Here is a 17304-nt window from a genome sequence, read left to right on the forward strand (position 1 = left end):
CTGTCATCATAAGGCACACCGTCAATCTGAATGTTTCGGTTACGATTATACTGATCAATACCATCAAACTGCTCTTGCAACAATGTAAATTTATTTTGCAGTTCCCGATTTTGAGCAATAAGAGATTTATTTGATTTTTCTAAATCTTTTACTCTACTATCATAAACAAAGATGCGTTGTTCAAATTCATGAATTTTCTCAGAAACAAATTCAACAGATTTAGTAAGTTCATTTATCTTTTCATTAAATTTTTCACTGTGGATACTGAATTGTTCCTTAATTGTTTCTTGCATTTTTTGTAAAAATTCCTCATGCATTTTACTCATTGCTTCAGAAGCCACAGGTTACTTCTGCAAACTTTACATTTTCAGCTTTTTTGTCTAGCAGTTCCCATAGTAACCCATGTATTTTCTGATATGCCAGCACAATCAAAGTGTAGCTTACATTTATTGATGGGGCAAAGCGCAAATTCATCATCAGATGGAACTGGATCACTACAAATAATACAGCTATCACTCATAACGAAACACAGTGCAGTAGCTACAAGGAAAACAACCTTCCACTACACCAGCTGGCAGACAACTGTAGGTGGGCCAGGCCAAGTTGCCGTAGTTGTCATGTGCAGCCGGAAGCCTCCAGCTGGAAGTGATGTGGTAAACTGTTGACTCTAGTAGGTGGGCCAGGCCAAGTTTCCGTAGTTGTCATGTGCAGCCAGAAGCTTCCAGCTGGGTGTGACCGGGAGAAACTGTTGACTCTAGGAGGTGGGCCTGCCCAAGTTTCCGTAGTTGTCATGTGCAGCCGGAAGCCTCCAGCTGGGAGTGATGTGGGAAACCGTTGACTCTAGTAGGTGGGCCAGGCCAAGTTTCTGTAGTTGTCACGTGCAGCCGGAAGCCTCCAGCTGGGAGTGATGTGGGAAACCGTTGACTCTAGTAGGTGGGCCAGGCCAAGTTTCCGTAGTTGTCATGTGCAGCCGGAAGCCTCCAGCTGGGAGTGACTGGTGGAAACTGTTGACGTGACAGAGCTGTAGCCTTGGCAAGGTGACGGAACTCATTTACCAGAAGGTTAACCTGCGCAGATCCTGGCTTCTGTTCTGCTCTCAGCTCACGCAGACACTGACACAGACTCACCACGCAGAACCAACTGTAGTAGAGCCCCACTGGAACCCATTAAGACATTCTTTTATTAAGTGAGATTTCTCTAAAATTCAACCACAGAAATTTAGGACACCATGATTTTTTTACATTTTTAAATCAAAATTCAGGGAAAACCCTATCTCTCCTAAGATTAAAAATAGACGACTATAAACTTGTCATTTTAAGTAAAATTCTTCATCTCAAAGCATCTTGCAAGTTTATATGTACAGTAAGAACATTTTCCAGGTGGAGTCTATAAACAGATTAGAAAACTGCATTTGTCCCGCCAATTCCAAAATTTGTTGCAGGTGCTTTGATAAAGATATTGAAGAAAATATGAAATTTTTTCAAGATTAAGTTAGCTATCTTACATTTCCTCATCAGATTGGCTGTATGAGAACCATTTCACTACCTCAAATGTTTTAATTGTTTTGTTTTTTACAGTGATTAGGTGCTATATCAGTTGGCTTCAAAACGGGTGTGACAATAACCTCCATCAACACGTTTTGAGAGACCTCTGTAATTTTTAAATCAAGAATAACATCTATCCTAATATGACATCATACTTTATGATCTGTCTACAAATCATCAGTGTGGTAGATCATTTATCTCCCTGATGTTCGGGCTGAGATTAATCAAACATCTTGAGCTTGATCTAAAAGTGGAAATTACACCTTCTTGGGGAACTTGGAGAAACTTTTGTTCTCTATTTATGAGATTAAGAGCACTACCATACAGAGTCTCTGGATTCTCTTAATTTCAAAGCTTCTTCTCTAAACACATAACCAGTGTTGTTTCGAAAGCTAGAAGGAAATTCTGTTGACTATGTGGACTTAAACAATTTTAAACAGAAATGTTCTTTGCTTTAATGACCTTAGGTATGAACGCACTCAAGTATGTAAAGGTTGTCTGGAGCAAGCATAGAGGTTAAAAGGTTGAAGCAATCAATTCTGTACCATGACAACTTTTTTGTGAATGGTCTGAATGGTTTTTGAGCTGTTTGGAGATGGTGCTTAAAAGGAATTTAGACTTCTTCTCTTTCGGCTATGTAAATATATGAGAACCAATTCCAGGACGCAACTTCCACACTAGAGAACCATTTGTCTGTCCAAGAAAAAGGTATGCAACTTTGGTAGTTAGATTTGATGGTATTGCAAACACTTTTTAATGGTTTAAATTTGTTTGGTAATCATTTTGGTAAGATTTTGTTGCAAATATTACATTTGAGTTATGGAAGTATGATGTATTCATTCAGTTGCTCTGTTTTTAAGGCATCAATTTTGTTAAGTGTTGCATGTTTGCAGACTTAGAGCTGTTTTGAATTTTTTATTTTCACAAAAAACTGCTGGTTGCCCTTAGCCTTAGAGAGAATCAGGGAGTGCCACTGAAAAATAAATTTAAAAAAATGTTGATAACCGACAATGTCCCAAAGTAATCCAATATGACTCATAAAGGCATAAATGGCAGGAGCAAAGGTAAATTATTTGGACTTACAGTACCAATGTTCTTGGTGTAAAGTCCATTTTCAATCAACCAGACGAAACTGTCACTGAATTTACTCACACAACAGAAAGCCTCCGGAGATGCTGAGAGCGATGAGCAGGCCAAGGTCTAGGATGTTCTCTTTGACCAGCATCATGGCTGTGAAGTGGACGAAGGCGAAAGTGGCCAGACGGACAAACTCTACCACCAGGAATGGCCAAGTCAAGGGTACGTTGCACTGTAGGCATAGAAGAACATCATATCTTTAGAAAAATTGGAAATACCTGCCTGATAAGTATTTCTCACAGTTTAAATTTAATAACAAATGCCCCTAATGTCTCCCACCACCACACGCTAAATCTTTAAAGAATAAATATTAATTTTAAATGCTCTTCTTTATTGATTACATAATGTTGGCATTTTTTATCGTGTTTCAAAATAATCGTGCCAATGGAACATTAAATTATGCTTATAAAAGAAGTCTTTGACTGGAGAGGAGTAATAAAACTGTGTGACTTGTTTTGCACTTCCATGAATTGACTAGTAAAGTTCTTCCTTGTAATTTTTCAGGAAAACTAATAATTTTACTGGTTCAGGAGTTTAAATTTCTTGAAGTGTAATACTTTTAGTAACAAATTTTATTAAGTAATAAATTAAATTTGAATGTCAGAAGCTCTGTTGTTTTTATGACAAAAGTCAAATTTATGTTGTGTTTATCAGCAATTCACTACATTTTTAATCATTGATGTAATGACTGACTTAATTAAATTTAAATGTAATACGCAGATTTATGCACAAATAAGCAATAGTTTATCATAATTTGAAAAATAGAAATGTCTTTGTATTTACTTATAGACACGAACTTGCTGGTATAAAGGTTATATTAAATGGCATTAAAATAATGGTGTGTTCTGAGAACTACTTATATCTATAAAATATTAATTAAGAGGGAAAACTTCTTTAACAGGGACGTTACCTTCCGAGTTTCTAAAACACACTTGACAGTTGAAAGGATATCAGGATTACAGACATTTGCCATTGTTATGGTTACAAAAAGTATAAAAAAATGTTTCGAAGATTGCAATCTATCCTCTTAGCGTTGTGTTAAACATAATCTTCAAAACGTTCTCTTATACCTTTTATAACCTATAATTATGGCAAATGTCTGAAATCCTATTATCCTTTCAAACCCTCCATAGTCAATAACAAACTTTAAACAAATGACATGATAATTGTTCAAAAATAATTTCAATATTGTTGAAAACACTAAAGATGAGGCAATGCCTCTATTTATTTTTTAGTATTGTTACAGTACCAACTATAGTGTTTTAATAAAATAAAAATGTACTAATTTGACTCTTACTCAGTTTACTGTTAAATTTATTATTATTATCTTTCGCCTTATTAAATATTTATTTGTTATAGATAAATAACAAGGACAACTGGTATCGAATAGGTGATTAGTTAGTTATATAGTTGATAATTAGTTAGTTGATCCTATTGCTGGTGTAAGTAAGACAATCATATCATTCTTATTAAAAATGAAATGGATATATCAGATTAAAACTTTGAAAAGTTCAGTAATGTATCACAGATACATGAGCATTATTAACCCCTTAGCAATTTTATTTTTGTGCCTAAAATTGTGATGTTTTGCTGAATATTTGTGTTGTTTTGTACAGAAACAGGTCTTTAGAGTTTAGATATACATTTTTCTATCAAATAATATCATTTTTAGTGCCTTTAAAATTTGGTTTTTTTAATATATTGTCCACTAAGTCATTTTCACTATTCTATCTGTGCCATAATCACACAAAGAAGTCAATTAATAATTTGTGAATCAGATAGGCCTATATCCATGGTACAATAAATACTAAAAATGAAACTATAAAATAGGTGCTCCAGGACGGGACACAATAGCTGTCTATACTGTGCGACTGCCAAGGTGCAAACACTCACGACAGAGAACAGAGAACCAAGGAAGTGCTGACACCTAGTAGAAAACGGCGGAACTACTTGCACAACGCAGGGTTGTCGTAGAAGTGCTTCTTGCCCATATTACAGCATTCAACAGAATGAAACAGGAACAATATAACAAAGCGTAATAGACTAACAGTAAGTCAATATTACACTTTTACGAACTCATAATGAACATAATATTATGTAAAATCCGTAAAGGGGTCATAAACAAGTTTGCTAATTGTGTGGTTCTTACCTTGAGTGCAGCATATATCAGCAAAACGCAGGTGCAGAAGTGAAACATGATAAACACAATCACTGACTTTAGATAACCTGCTATATCTGAAACAAAGAGTATTATTTCAGTCAACTTCTGTATTATATTCATTATTTTATGTTCATAATTATTAAATGTTTAGTAAATTAATAGGTTTATACTGATTTAAAGTCAGTCAAGTTGCTGAAACTAGTGAAAGCTTATAAAATACGTGTATTTTGTACATTTTTCAATTCCAAAAACATTTATTACAGAGCAACTCCAAAGGCAACATTGATACAACCAACTGAAATGTAATTCGTTATGAATACAGGGACTACTTCATTATTTTAAGCTTTCGCCATTGTTACAAGTACTTGGAATCCAAGGTATGTGATCACCAAATATTTTGGACTAAATACATCTTACACGGCTAACCAAACTTTTTTCTGGGTCGGTTTTCCGTTTGAGCTCGGGTTTGCAATATTGCTCTCTACTAAGACGATGTTTGGTTCTTTTTGTAAATTAAATTTTCATCAGCTTAATTTTAGAAACGTTTATTACGATAGTACAGTATTGTTACATTTTTGGAAGATAGTACAAGTTACATTAAATTTTATTTGAATAATTTATAATTTATTTGATATTGACTTTATTTACATCAATTTTCTCAGAACTAAATTTTCTAAAAGATTTGTTCACGGATTTTATGCAATTGTTAGCTATTTAATGAAATCATGTTCCCCAAGAAGCAATGAGGCATGATAACCATCTATGAATATTAAAAATGTATTAACAATTACAGTAGTAAGTTGCATTTTGCAATGATTAAGATGTCACAAATGGGTTTCACCATTGAACTCTGACTAAAAAGAATTTTAGATCATATGATTGTCAAATAACCTCTCATATTTGAATTATTAAACTTTCAATGATGGCAGATCCGAAATGGCCGCCAAAACTCAAAACGTAAGTTTTATTTTATGAACACGTACTAAAAATTAATGGGCAAATTTAAATCACTATTAAGATTTTCATGAATTCCATACTTTATAAACACATTGTAAATTGTTCAGATTTTGGTTTATCTTCTTTGCTTTTCTACATAGAACGTTACTACTCTTATTGTTGGAAGGGTTGATTCAATGGGAATGTTGAGTTCAGCTCTAGTTCACCTTCCAATTAACACAGCAGCATCTGGATTATGACACTATCACAGACTTCATTTGTCCAACATTGAGCCAATCTAGTAATATGATAGTTTACATAAACTTACTGTACTGTATGTGCTCGAACAGTTCAGTGGTATAGATCAGCTTGTTGTCTGTTCTCCAGTCCTCAAAGTCCTCCGTCATTTGTCCAGCATTGTTGAGCAAAACTAGGAAAATGGCTCCAAGAATGAACGATTGGATCTGATGACAAAAATGTATTTTAATGTTATAATATTCGTTTAGTATCCAAGCAAGTTATTGTTACATATTACAAAAAGGCTGCAGTTATTATGCAATATACTAGTTATAAATATTTATTAATTTTCATTTTGAGCAGCCTAAAATTATTTTTTGATCAGACTCATATTCTGAATGTACAACACAATCAATAATAAATAATAACTTCTGGAGTGCAAACCCAAGAAGTCATGTGACATTAATTTAGAACCACTAACAAAATTGATTAATTTATCCTTTGAGATGGGAATTTTCTCGACAGATCTAACACTCTCAAAGGTTATTCCAGTCCTCAAAAGGGGAGATCCTTGCATGACCAACAATTATCGACCAATTTCAATCTTGCCAGTTTTTGAAAAATTGTTTCTGATCAGATTGTTAAACTTTTCCGAACAGTTTAATATATTTTCACCTAGCCAGTTTGGCTTCCAAAACAATGTTTTCACAATTTTGTAAATGACTCAAAACTGATGTGAACATAATTGTTATCTCTATATTAGGCTTTAATCTAGTGCAATGTTTATAAAATAAAGTAAGATCACCATTGACGACACAGCCACCAAGATCGTGCCGAGACGAACAGAGAAATATCTGCAGAAGGTGTACATCACTGCCATCATTGCACACTGTAGTGTAATACAACATCACTGCAACATCACTGTAACATCATGTAATGTATTAAGTGCAGTTAGCTAGTTGTATGTTACATTTCAACTATGTTAAAGCCAACCTTTTGGTGGTAAATAATAGTAAAACAGAAATTTTAACTTTAATTCTTGGTGGAAACTGTGTCCTTGATAGTAAGAACACATAACCTGATAAGCTATTAGGAATATACATGGATTATCGATTAAATTGGGATGCTAATGTAAGTTTCCTTTGTAAAAAACTAGGTAGGGTTATACAACACTGCAGACGACACTGTCATCACACTAACAGATAAATCAATAGGAACTCTAAACCGAAACATCAATATAACCTTCAACAAGACTAAACAATACTGCACAGTAAACGAACCGGCTCTAAATGAAAAGAACACTGTCCAGCTGAACTACTTCACTAGAAATAAAAACACCAACATATTAATCTTTGGGATAGAGGCACAAAATAGTACCAAATATCTTGGCATTATCATGGATTCAAAACTGACATGGAGAGCACATTGATCAACTCTGCAAGAAGCTATGCTCTGGCATTTATGTCATTAGGCGAGTGAAGCAAGTTAGTGGTTTAGACACCGCAAAAACAGCTTACCATGCCCTGGTCGAGTCACACCTCAGGTATGGTCTAGTGGTCTGGGGAAGTATATCCAACAACTATCTAAAAAGAGTCCTTATCCACAAAAAGAGAGCTATAGGATGTTTAGCAGACCTCAAATATCAAGAAAGCTGCCGTGGTGCATTTAAGGAGCTAAAAATCCTCACACTGACATCACTCTACATCCGTGAGGCAATTTTTCATGCCATCTCCACAAATCAAACAAGAAACAGAGACATTCACCATCACAATACGCGGAACGCCTCAAGCTTTGCAATACCACCCCACCATCTAAGTCTCTTTGAAAAGAAGCCATCCTATAAAGGGGCCCTATATTTCAACGACCTACCAGAACAACTTAGAAAAGAACCAACTCACCGCTTCAAGAACCAATTAACAATATGGCTGCAAGAAAGGCCATTCTACTCAGAAAGAGAATTCCTCGACAACCAGCTTTAACAACACATCAAATCCTCAAATTTTAGTTATTATTCTGATGCATGTTATTAATGAATATGTAAATAAAGATTATTGTCTATTGTCAACTTATCAGGAAATTAAAGTATAGTATCAGCAATGAAATGTTAATCACAGAATATTATGCTTTTTTCAATTCATAGTTAAGGTATGGTATAAAACTGGGGAAACAGTATAGTGCTAAAACTGCTTTCATTTGGCAAAAGAAGGGAATTAGAATTATTGCAAATGTTGGCAATAGAGTTTCTTCCCAATTTGTAAACTATTTAGAATTATGACCTATCCATTCCTGTATATTTATTTTATTTTACTTAGTATAAAATAAAATTAGATAGTTCTATTAGTAGACAAGAAATACACTACTACTACTGTGCTAGAAAAAAATATATGCTTGAAGAGATTAATGTTTAAGTTTAACTTTTTAATAAACTTCCTGAAAAAGCACGGCATGAGTCTATTAGTAGGTTAAAAAATATAAGTACTTGGCTTGTTGATAATACATTTTATTCTTTAAATGACTACTTAACTTTTGATATAAGTACTGTAATTCTTTTCATAATTAAGATTTCGTTAATAGCTATATCTTCCGTTGTTTATTTATTGTTGTTACATTTATTTTATTGTTATTTTTTATTTGTTGCATTGTTATCTATTTATTTAACTTATTTGTTGTTGTATTGTCATCTATTTATTGTTATTTATTTACGATGTAATTTATACTTTATATAATGTTTTAGATATGTTGTATGTTAGCAGTATCTCATTAAATATAAATATATTTCTAAATCCACTACTAAGAGTTCGGCTAAAAACAAGAGCCTCATACATAGTGTAGTAAAAGGACACGTCTTAAAATTCTGTTTATAAATGTAGAATTCCAAGAGTTGGAATACTAATAAAATTACTAATTACAATTTGCTAATTTAATTTTAAAAGTTTCTTCTTCAATATATACATGTGTAAAAAATAACTGCTTTTAACCATGAATAAAGACTTTTAACTTTGATTAATAAAATAAAAAATTATATATTTTGATAATTAAAAAAAAAATTTTGAGGTGATTAATTTACATTGGTAAATTACAATGTCGGAAATGTCCTCATTTATTAAAACAAGATCACTCACATTTCTTCAATATGAAAAGCTCTGAGTTACATAAAAAAGTGTTCCTAATACTAACATCAATAATAAACCAAATAACTTATATTTATACTGTCATAGTACTTACCATAAAATGAAATAAATAACTATATACACCTCTTACATTGTTATATAATTAGCAAAAGTTGTTATATAAAAGTAGCACAGTTTTATAAAATAAATACATTGCAGTTTTAACGAACGATATTTAAGTAAAGAAATGAATCATGTTATGACAGAACTAGATCTGACTGGTTGCGTAATGAACAATGAACGGATATTGACAATTGACAGAGGATCGCATGTTCCACACCATTCTGACACCCTTTGATTTTATCAGTTCATATTTTCTGATATCATCGCTCTATGTCATGGACAAACAAATTAGTACAGTTATGGTTGAAAATCAAATCGACTGTGATTGTTTACATTTTACATGAGCTAAAGCGGTTGAGCATAATGTAAATAAAAGAAAACAGTCACATAAATAAATTAGGTAAAAAGTACTTTATTTCCAAGTACTTTGCTATTTTGTTAATGTTTTTTGTGTCAGATTCTGTGTAATTTGACAGTCAGGAATAGTGTTGGTTACGTTTTTCGAACGAAGGACATTTTATTATATTAAAATATATTACATTTTAATGAACAAAACCCACACAAAATTACAATGTTATAGGTCAAATCGTTCACAAGCTTTAAAAGGTACATATTAACAAATTTAAATACAAACTCTGTAGACTCCCAACCCTAAACGTATTTCAAATTTTTTACTCTAAATTAAGCAAAAATTTGAAAATACAACCCATTAAACAATTCAGGAAACAAATAAATAGATGTTTATAGTTTAAACTTGTACTAAAACAGGAAAGTCCAGTCTCTTTTGAACCCATCAAATAATTTGTAACAATAACACTATAAATGTTATTGGCTGAGCATTAGCAGAGTTTGTCACTCGAGGGTCTGAAAAATGTAGTTTTTTCTGTCTGTATTGAACTGACCTATAAATAAGATTCATTTGTCTGAAGGCAATATCGAGTTCTATGATATTGAATGTGACTCCATTGGATTTGGCTGAGCATTAGTGAAAACTGTTACATTGGCCTTGTAGGTTAACATGATGGCAATGAGAAAAACACAGAATACACAAATTTGTAAACAAACTAAGTACAATGCTATGACACTTTAGCTGATGGATTAGTAACACATGTATGTAATGAAGTGAGCTATAAGCTTGAAATGTTGCATACAACCTCAGTGAAGCCTTTACGCGGTATGTGGCACATTCCTACCATGTATTACTAGACAGTTCTTAACAGGAAATATTTTAGGAGGGGGGAGGGGAACTTAAATCATTCCAGAAAGTAATAGTCCTTTAATTAATTACTTAAAGTTTTAAGACGAGCGATTATTCTGTAACAGTCCATCCAATTCCAAGACCAGGACGAAATCCTCTGAAATACTTCCCTGCTTCAAGGTGGAATACAACGAACTACGAGATCAGGATAATTGTAATTTATTATCTGTACTACAAACTTATTTAAGGTGTTTCATTCATTTAAGATACAAAATATACATCATTAGATTTTTATTTTAAATTAATAAAAAGTATATTTATTTATTTCCCAACGGATTACACCATTTTACAGTAGATATATACAATATGTGAACAGATGGCATTATACAATGATTTGAAGCTCAGGCAAGCAAAGTAGGCCTCAAAAATATGGATTGAGAAATGGTAATTACTAGATAGTGACTAGATGTAAAAGAGACAGGTACAGTTGTTGAAAAATCACAGTGATGAAGTGATACTGAACTACACTAGTATACAAAAATAAGTAGGTAACTAAATACGTTAATAAATATATAAAGATATTTGGTAACATCATGCACATCAATAATGAAGCGATTAATCTGAAGTAATGCTACTTACATACAAGTAAATGGATTACTACTTGAAATTACTAAATAGATTACAAAACTAGATTACACAATAAGTTGCAACAAAACTAAAAAATAAGAAATAAATTATAATAACAACAACGGTAATAGTAATAACAATAATAATACTAATAACAATAATAATAAAATAATTATGACAATAAATTAACACTGCAAGTTACACGGCGTTTCACTCTACTAACTAATGGTTTCACTAATTAGTATTTATAAAAAATAACAAAAAAATTTAATTAAAAAATTAAGTGGTAAGTTAACTACTTCACCAACAAAGAACAATGGTAGAACTTAATTAATTCATAAACATAAAGACGACGAATTCATTTTAGTTTTATTTATTGGTTATAAATTTATGACATAACTTGCTAATTAAAAAAAAGTCAGTAAAAACACATCGGTTAGTAGAGTGAAAGGCCGCCTACCGCATCAGAATACGACGATCCAGTCAGAAATGGCAGCGCAATAATGTACTTCACAATGTGTACCTAAAACAACCCGCCATTTCTGATTGGATAAACCTTTTGAGATGCGGTTTACGTCATTAAACTCTACTAAGTGAGCTCTTTCAAATGAAATATCACTCGACCCATGCTTTCATTTAAGATTTCCATGTTTTTCTCTGTAGGCCGTCCCCCCATGGTTGGCATGTCATGGTAATAGCAAGGAAAAATAGATTTTTTTTTTTTTTTTTTTTTCTTCCTTGGGGCGGCCTACTGCCATGCCTTTAAGCCTCAAGGGCCTTTTGCGCACCCCGAAAACACCATGAGGACTACCAGTCTACAACTTCAGCAGTTCAACAAACCGCCGAAAACAACCTATCAAGTCCTCCTGGGAAAACTCGCCACCCCTGTTCAAGCTACCAAAAATGGCATACCGCTCTCTTGCTATTGCTGGGCAATCAAAGAGCAGGTGCTCAGCAGTCTCCTCCTGCTCATTACACCTTCCACAGAGCGGATCCTCCTGAAGGATACCAACTCTGTGTAGATGCTTCTTCAGGTGACCATGCCCCGTAATGAGACCAATGACCTTGGAAGACATTGATCTGTTTAATGAGAGAAGGTCCGAGGCCACCTTGGAGGAAGGTGACTGTAATACCATTCTACTCACTCTCAAACCCGGATGCAACCTCCACCTTCTCCCATGCTCCGCGCGAATCCATTTCGAGACAACCCCTAGAGGATTCACACCTTGGAACACCGCAGAATGGTTGAGGGCCCGTCATAATTGTTGCTGAGCCCTGGTTGGCCAGGGCATCAGCTCTTTCGTTCCCAGAAATCCCCTTATGACCAGGAACCCAACAAACGGTTACATTGTTGATTCTGGCAAGGGAGGAAACGGTCTGATAGCAATCCCAAACCAGTTTGGATTTGATTGCGCAAGAATCCAGCGCCATCAGCGCTGCCTGACTGTCCGTGAAATAATCGTCTTGCCCCTATATCGCAGACGAAGATTCTCACGAGCACATTCCATAATGGCTGCGACCTCCGCTTGAAAGACTGTCGGATACGGACCCATAGGAACCACCAGCTCCCTACATGGTCTCACTCCCAGAATTCCAGCACCTGTGCCGCTTTTTGTTTTAGAGCCGTCTGTGTACCATTCGAGCTCCGCTGGTGGAAGAGGTTGCTTCCCCTCTGACCAATCATCCCTTGAGGGCAAAATAATCCTAAAGGGTTTGTCAAAGGAAAACTTTTGTGGCATCTGATCAGAGATCATATGCAAAACATCCTCCTGTATCAGAGTGCTAATTCTGCAGTGCCCACCGCTGCAGCCCGACCAGAATCCCGTCTGCTGTAGACAGTAGGCACTCTTCCTGGCCATAGCTCGAATGACAATGTCCAGGGGGGCGAGATTAAGACAACAGTCCAGAGCCGCGCCTGGCGCACTAGGAAAGGCCCCTGTAATAGCGAGGCAGGCCATCCTTTGGATACCTGCCAGACGTGCTACCACCGTTTTGGCTTCCATTTTTGGCCGCCATACGACAGCTCCGTACATTAGTGCAGGTCTGACCACGGAAACATAAAGCCAGTACAAGAGCCTCGGCTTCAGTCCCCAGGGCCCACCTATCACACGTCTGCATTGCATTAGAGACCACTTACCCCTGGCAATGACCCTTTCTAGATGAGGTCCCCAGTTTAGAACCCTATCTAGGATCACGCCCAGGTACTTGACCTCAGGCTTCCGCTCAACGGGTGAGCCTTTAAATAGAAAAGGACCAATGCCCTCCATCTGTCGCCTCCTGGTAAAGGGGAAAAAAAAAAAAAAAAAAAAAAAAAAAAAAAAAAAAAAAAAAAAAAAAATAGTTTTACATAGCCATATGACACTGTGAAAAGTTTAAAGATGTTATCTGCTATGGTTTGTTAAACATTAAGCCGTATCCATACTTTTCAAACACCTTGTATGGTAGCTGTTGTAAGGTTATCAAAAGTGTAATATTACATAGAAATTGTCTGATTTAGACCAGATATGGAGGATTGGCTTTTAAAATTTTAAATAAGAAAATATCCAGTTCAAAAGTAGTTATTTTAAAACATAATTAAAATTAAAATTTGTCCTTGTTGTATTGATGTTCATAAACGTCTTCACAGTCTTTTAAACTGTCTTTGATTTAATACCACGGCCATTTATTTCAGGCAAAAATGTAAACTCAATTAAGCAGTGAAGCAGTGATTTTATATATTTTTTATATTGTCCAGAAAGCTTTAAATGGATTCTTGAGTTGGGATTAGAATTTCACTTTTGAAAATTAAGCATTTTTTAGTCTTATGCGACATTAATTTTATAACAAATTTCTACTCTATGTTACATTGGATGGCTTTCGGAGTATTGGGTACATGCAAATCCTTTGATAACATATAAATAATAATAAAGTTGTCACAAAAACCTATTTACTTTATCCATCTGAACAGAAAAGTCATGATTGACCAAATTTAAAAATATGAACGTACTCAAATGTATAACCGTATAAGTACGAGTGTGTTGGAACATTAAAGGTCATTATTCAAAATTGATTACAGCTTTTTGGGGAGCAGCTGCGGCTTTAACGTCGCTGTCCTTCGTCAGCAGTGCTGCCGGAGCTGTGGTTCTGCTGACCTACACCGTGGGGTTGAGTGCGGGAATCATACCAGGCTACATCAGCAACCATCTGGACCTCGCGCCCAACTTCACCGGTCTTCTCCTGGGCATTACCAACGGTCTCGGTAGCATAGGTTCCATCCTGGCCACTCTGTTCGCCGGATTTATCGTCACAGATGAGGTCAAATAACATTTATTGATATTTAATAACACTTGATTGCTACCGTTTATACACGGAAAACGCCGATACTGGCAAGTGTACATGAATCTTCCTCCACACCCCGCGCCAACACTGTTGCCAGTTTTACGCGTATGGAAAATTACTGGTCTCTCTCAACATCTTTTGCAATTAAAAATATCACCAGCGGTTACAGTAGACGAATATACGTTCATTTGAGTTTTGAGTTCGAAATTCCTGGGAATATACCTACCTAGATCGAGGGTTGACTTGGAACGATCACATCGACCACGTTTGCTCCAAATTGGCCTCAGGCATTTATGTTTTGAGGTCTCTAGCCAAATACTGCCCGACTCAAGTTCTGATGATGGCGTATTATGGCTTGATTTACCCCCACCTCACTTACGGGCTGGTGTTGTGGGGAGCTTGTGCAAACAATCAATTCCTGAGAGTGTTCAAGCTGCAAAAACAAGCGATCCGCATTATCGCTAAGTTGAAATTTAGAGAGACGTGCAAGGAAGCCTTCAAAAATTTGCAACTGTTGACGCTGCCCAGTCTCTACATCTTGGAAACAACTCTGTTTTGTATGTCTAAATGTGCCATGACGAATGGCCGAGACATACATATGTATGAGACTAGAGGCAGAGATAACTACCGAACTGGTAGACACAGAACGGTGGTTTATGAACGCTTGCCTTCACAGGCAGGTGTTCAATTCGTCAATAAGTTACCAGATTCAATTAAAAACACTTCAACACTCAAAGTGTTAAAAACTCGTTTGAAACGCTTTTTAGTGTCAAAAACATTTTATAATGTTGACGAGTTTTTTGCTTATGATTGGGAGACCACCAATTAAAAAGACTGACAAAATTCGTCGCTGGAAGTGGGAATAATTGGTGAATGAATGGATGTAGGTACGTTTGCAAAATTGTATGTTTGAATGAGATTTCTTGTGGTGTGATTGACAAAAATTTTTAGCCAGTAAACATATGACATTTGCCATGCGTTGTATAATGTTCCGGCAATAAAAAACTGATTTGATTTGATTTGAGTTCATTCATCTACTTTACAAAGATGAAAAACAATGTCAAAGCGGAAGCAGCTGATATGGTCCGCATCGATGTGGCAACGCCGCCTCGACGTCATCGGACTATTTTGGTGCTGGCTACTCTAGTAGAAATTAAGATAGTAATCGTTACATAAAAACGCGTAAATTATTTTTATTAGTTATTATATTTGTTAGTTACTACAGTAAATTTGTCAATGACTATACTATTATCAAATATACTCTAAAAATCAAGAACTATTGTATTCGTTTCCTACTTATATTGCTTTGGCAGGAACATTTTACACCAGAACTGAATTTTCTTAAACAGTAAAACGAAAGCCTTTTACGCAGTTACTTCATAACATCATATCTGGAAGGTTGGACTTACTCAATGTCCAAGGACATGAATTTTTGAGTACGTGGTTGAGAGTGGCTCAAGATTTATACTCGATATGATTAATCTACTCCGATAGCAAATTTGCATTTTATAAGCACACACCCTCGTTTTACATGAAATTGATAGAGAAATTTAGCCTGAGAAAGGGATTGATTCTGAAATAATATTTTGTTCTAGATATATTTATAAATCCTCCACCAAAACTAGCGTGGCTGACTGATGACAGATTTCTTTCTTATGGAAATTTCTCAATCAATTAAACAAAAACAGTTTGTGTGCCTGTACCTACATTGCAAATTAGCTGGACCATACATATCATTCACCATAGGTAACAATTTCTGGAGCAATTTCGAGACTCAATGTTTTTGCGCGGGAATGTCATTTTCACCTGGAACAGTCACGCTGTACATTACAAGACTTTTTTGGTTTGTAGTGGTAACAGTTTTGTATAGTTAATTACTTTACTTGTAATGATCATTAAACGGGACTAAAGATATATTATATTTGTTTTCTTTTAAAATGTGGAATATATTCAATTATGTTCATAAAAAAAGCAAATTTGTTTAAGATGTCTAGGGGTTGAAATTCCGTTTTCTTTTTTATGATTTGTTTTACATAACATGACTGTATAGGCCTAATTAAAGAGTGTGTTCTCGTCTAATTTCCACAATTAATTAAGCACAATCCAAATGTTTTCAGTCAAATGCAGATCAGTGGATGCTCGTCTTCTACGTCTGTGCAGCTATATTTTTCTTCAGCAATTTGATCTTCTTGGCCTTTGGAACATCCGACGTTCTACCTTGGAATGATACGATACAAAGAGACACAAACGAGAATCTGTTAAATCAGGATGTAGAGAAGTGGGGGAAAGAAGACTTAAAACAGTGACCCGTACCTGACCTTACACGGTTTGATATGTTATTGTATGGTTTATGTAATGATAAATGTATTCCTATTTTGGATTATAACTGTGTCTTCAGTAATATGGATTAGTGTTGTTGCATTTTAAACATCCTGGCACTCTGCCACTTTATACATGGTAGTACTCTGTTATTTTAACTCGTAGTTTCATTATTCCTATATTGGAGTAGCAGGGAACTCCAGAAAGTTACCGTAACATCCTCTAGGTCTTGGGTATGTATGGGATAAACATACTAGTATTGTGTCACTTTAAACATTCTGGCATATGTTTTTCAAACATCTCAATATTCTGTTATTTTAAACATTCTAGAATTCTGTCACATTAAACGTGCTAGTACTGTGTCACTTTAAACATTCTGGCACTGTGTCACTTTAAACAATCCGGCACTTTGTCACTTTAAACAATCCGGCACTATGATATTTTAAACATTCTTGTAATCTGTCACTTTATACATGCTAGTACTGTGACACTTTAAACATTCTGGTACTGTGTCACTTTAAAACATTTTGGCAACTGTGTCACTTTAAACATTCTGGCACTATTGCCGCTTTAAACATGCTGGTACTCTGTTAT

At 35.0% G+C, this 17304-nt stretch overlaps 2 protein-coding genes across 2 annotated transcripts; one reads left to right on the forward strand and one right to left on the reverse strand.

The window, feature by feature from the left end:
- Positions 1–926: 926 nt before the first annotated feature.
- LOC124368030 lies at positions 927–9392 on the reverse strand. The gene is made up of 6 exons (XM_046825302.1): positions 9241–9392; positions 6821–6936; positions 6107–6242; positions 4831–4916; positions 2697–2853; positions 927–1156 (listed from the first exon to the last, which is right to left on the reverse strand). The coding sequence occupies exons 2-6, from the start codon at positions 6896–6898 to the stop codon at positions 927–929; spliced, it is 687 nt and encodes a 228-aa protein (XP_046681258.1). The 5' UTR covers positions 6899–6936; positions 9241–9392.
- On the forward strand, positions 7534–16697 carry LOC124368031 (putative inorganic phosphate cotransporter). Its single transcript, XM_046825303.1, has 3 exons — positions 7534–7558; positions 14129–14367; positions 16509–16697. Exons 1-3 carry the CDS (start codon positions 7534–7536, stop codon positions 16695–16697), a joined length of 453 nt encoding a protein of 150 aa, XP_046681259.1.
- Positions 16698–17304: the final 607 nt, after the last annotated feature.

The sequence above is a fragment of the Homalodisca vitripennis genome, chromosome 8 (genome assembly GCF_021130785.1).
Source record: "Homalodisca vitripennis isolate AUS2020 chromosome 8, UT_GWSS_2.1, whole genome shotgun sequence".
Lineage (NCBI taxonomy): Eukaryota > Metazoa > Arthropoda > Insecta > Hemiptera > Cicadellidae > Homalodisca > Homalodisca vitripennis.

Bases quoted from the DNA above. Each gene is read 5' to 3' on its own strand.
- LOC124368030 (XM_046825302.1), bottom strand. From the start codon at position 6,898: ATGATGGCAGTGATGTACACCTTCTGCAGATATTTCTCTGTTCGTCTC. The intron at 4,917-6,106 runs GTAAGTTTATGT...TCTTTGTTTCAG, and splicing joins GTTCGAGCACATACAGTACA to ATATAGCAGGTTATCTAAAG. The intron at 1,157-2,696 runs GTGAGTAAATTC...AATGGGTTCCAG, and splicing joins CTCCGGAGGCTTTCTGTTGT to TGGGGCTCTACTACAGTTGG.
- LOC124368031 (XM_046825303.1), top strand. From the start codon at position 7,534: ATGCCCTGGTCGAGTCACACCTCAG. The intron at 7,559-14,128 runs GTATGGTCTAGT...AATTGATTACAG, and splicing joins CTGGTCGAGTCACACCTCAG to CTTTTTGGGGAGCAGCTGCG. The intron at 14,368-16,508 runs GTCAAATAACAT...AAATGTTTTCAG, and splicing joins GATTTATCGTCACAGATGAG to TCAAATGCAGATCAGTGGAT.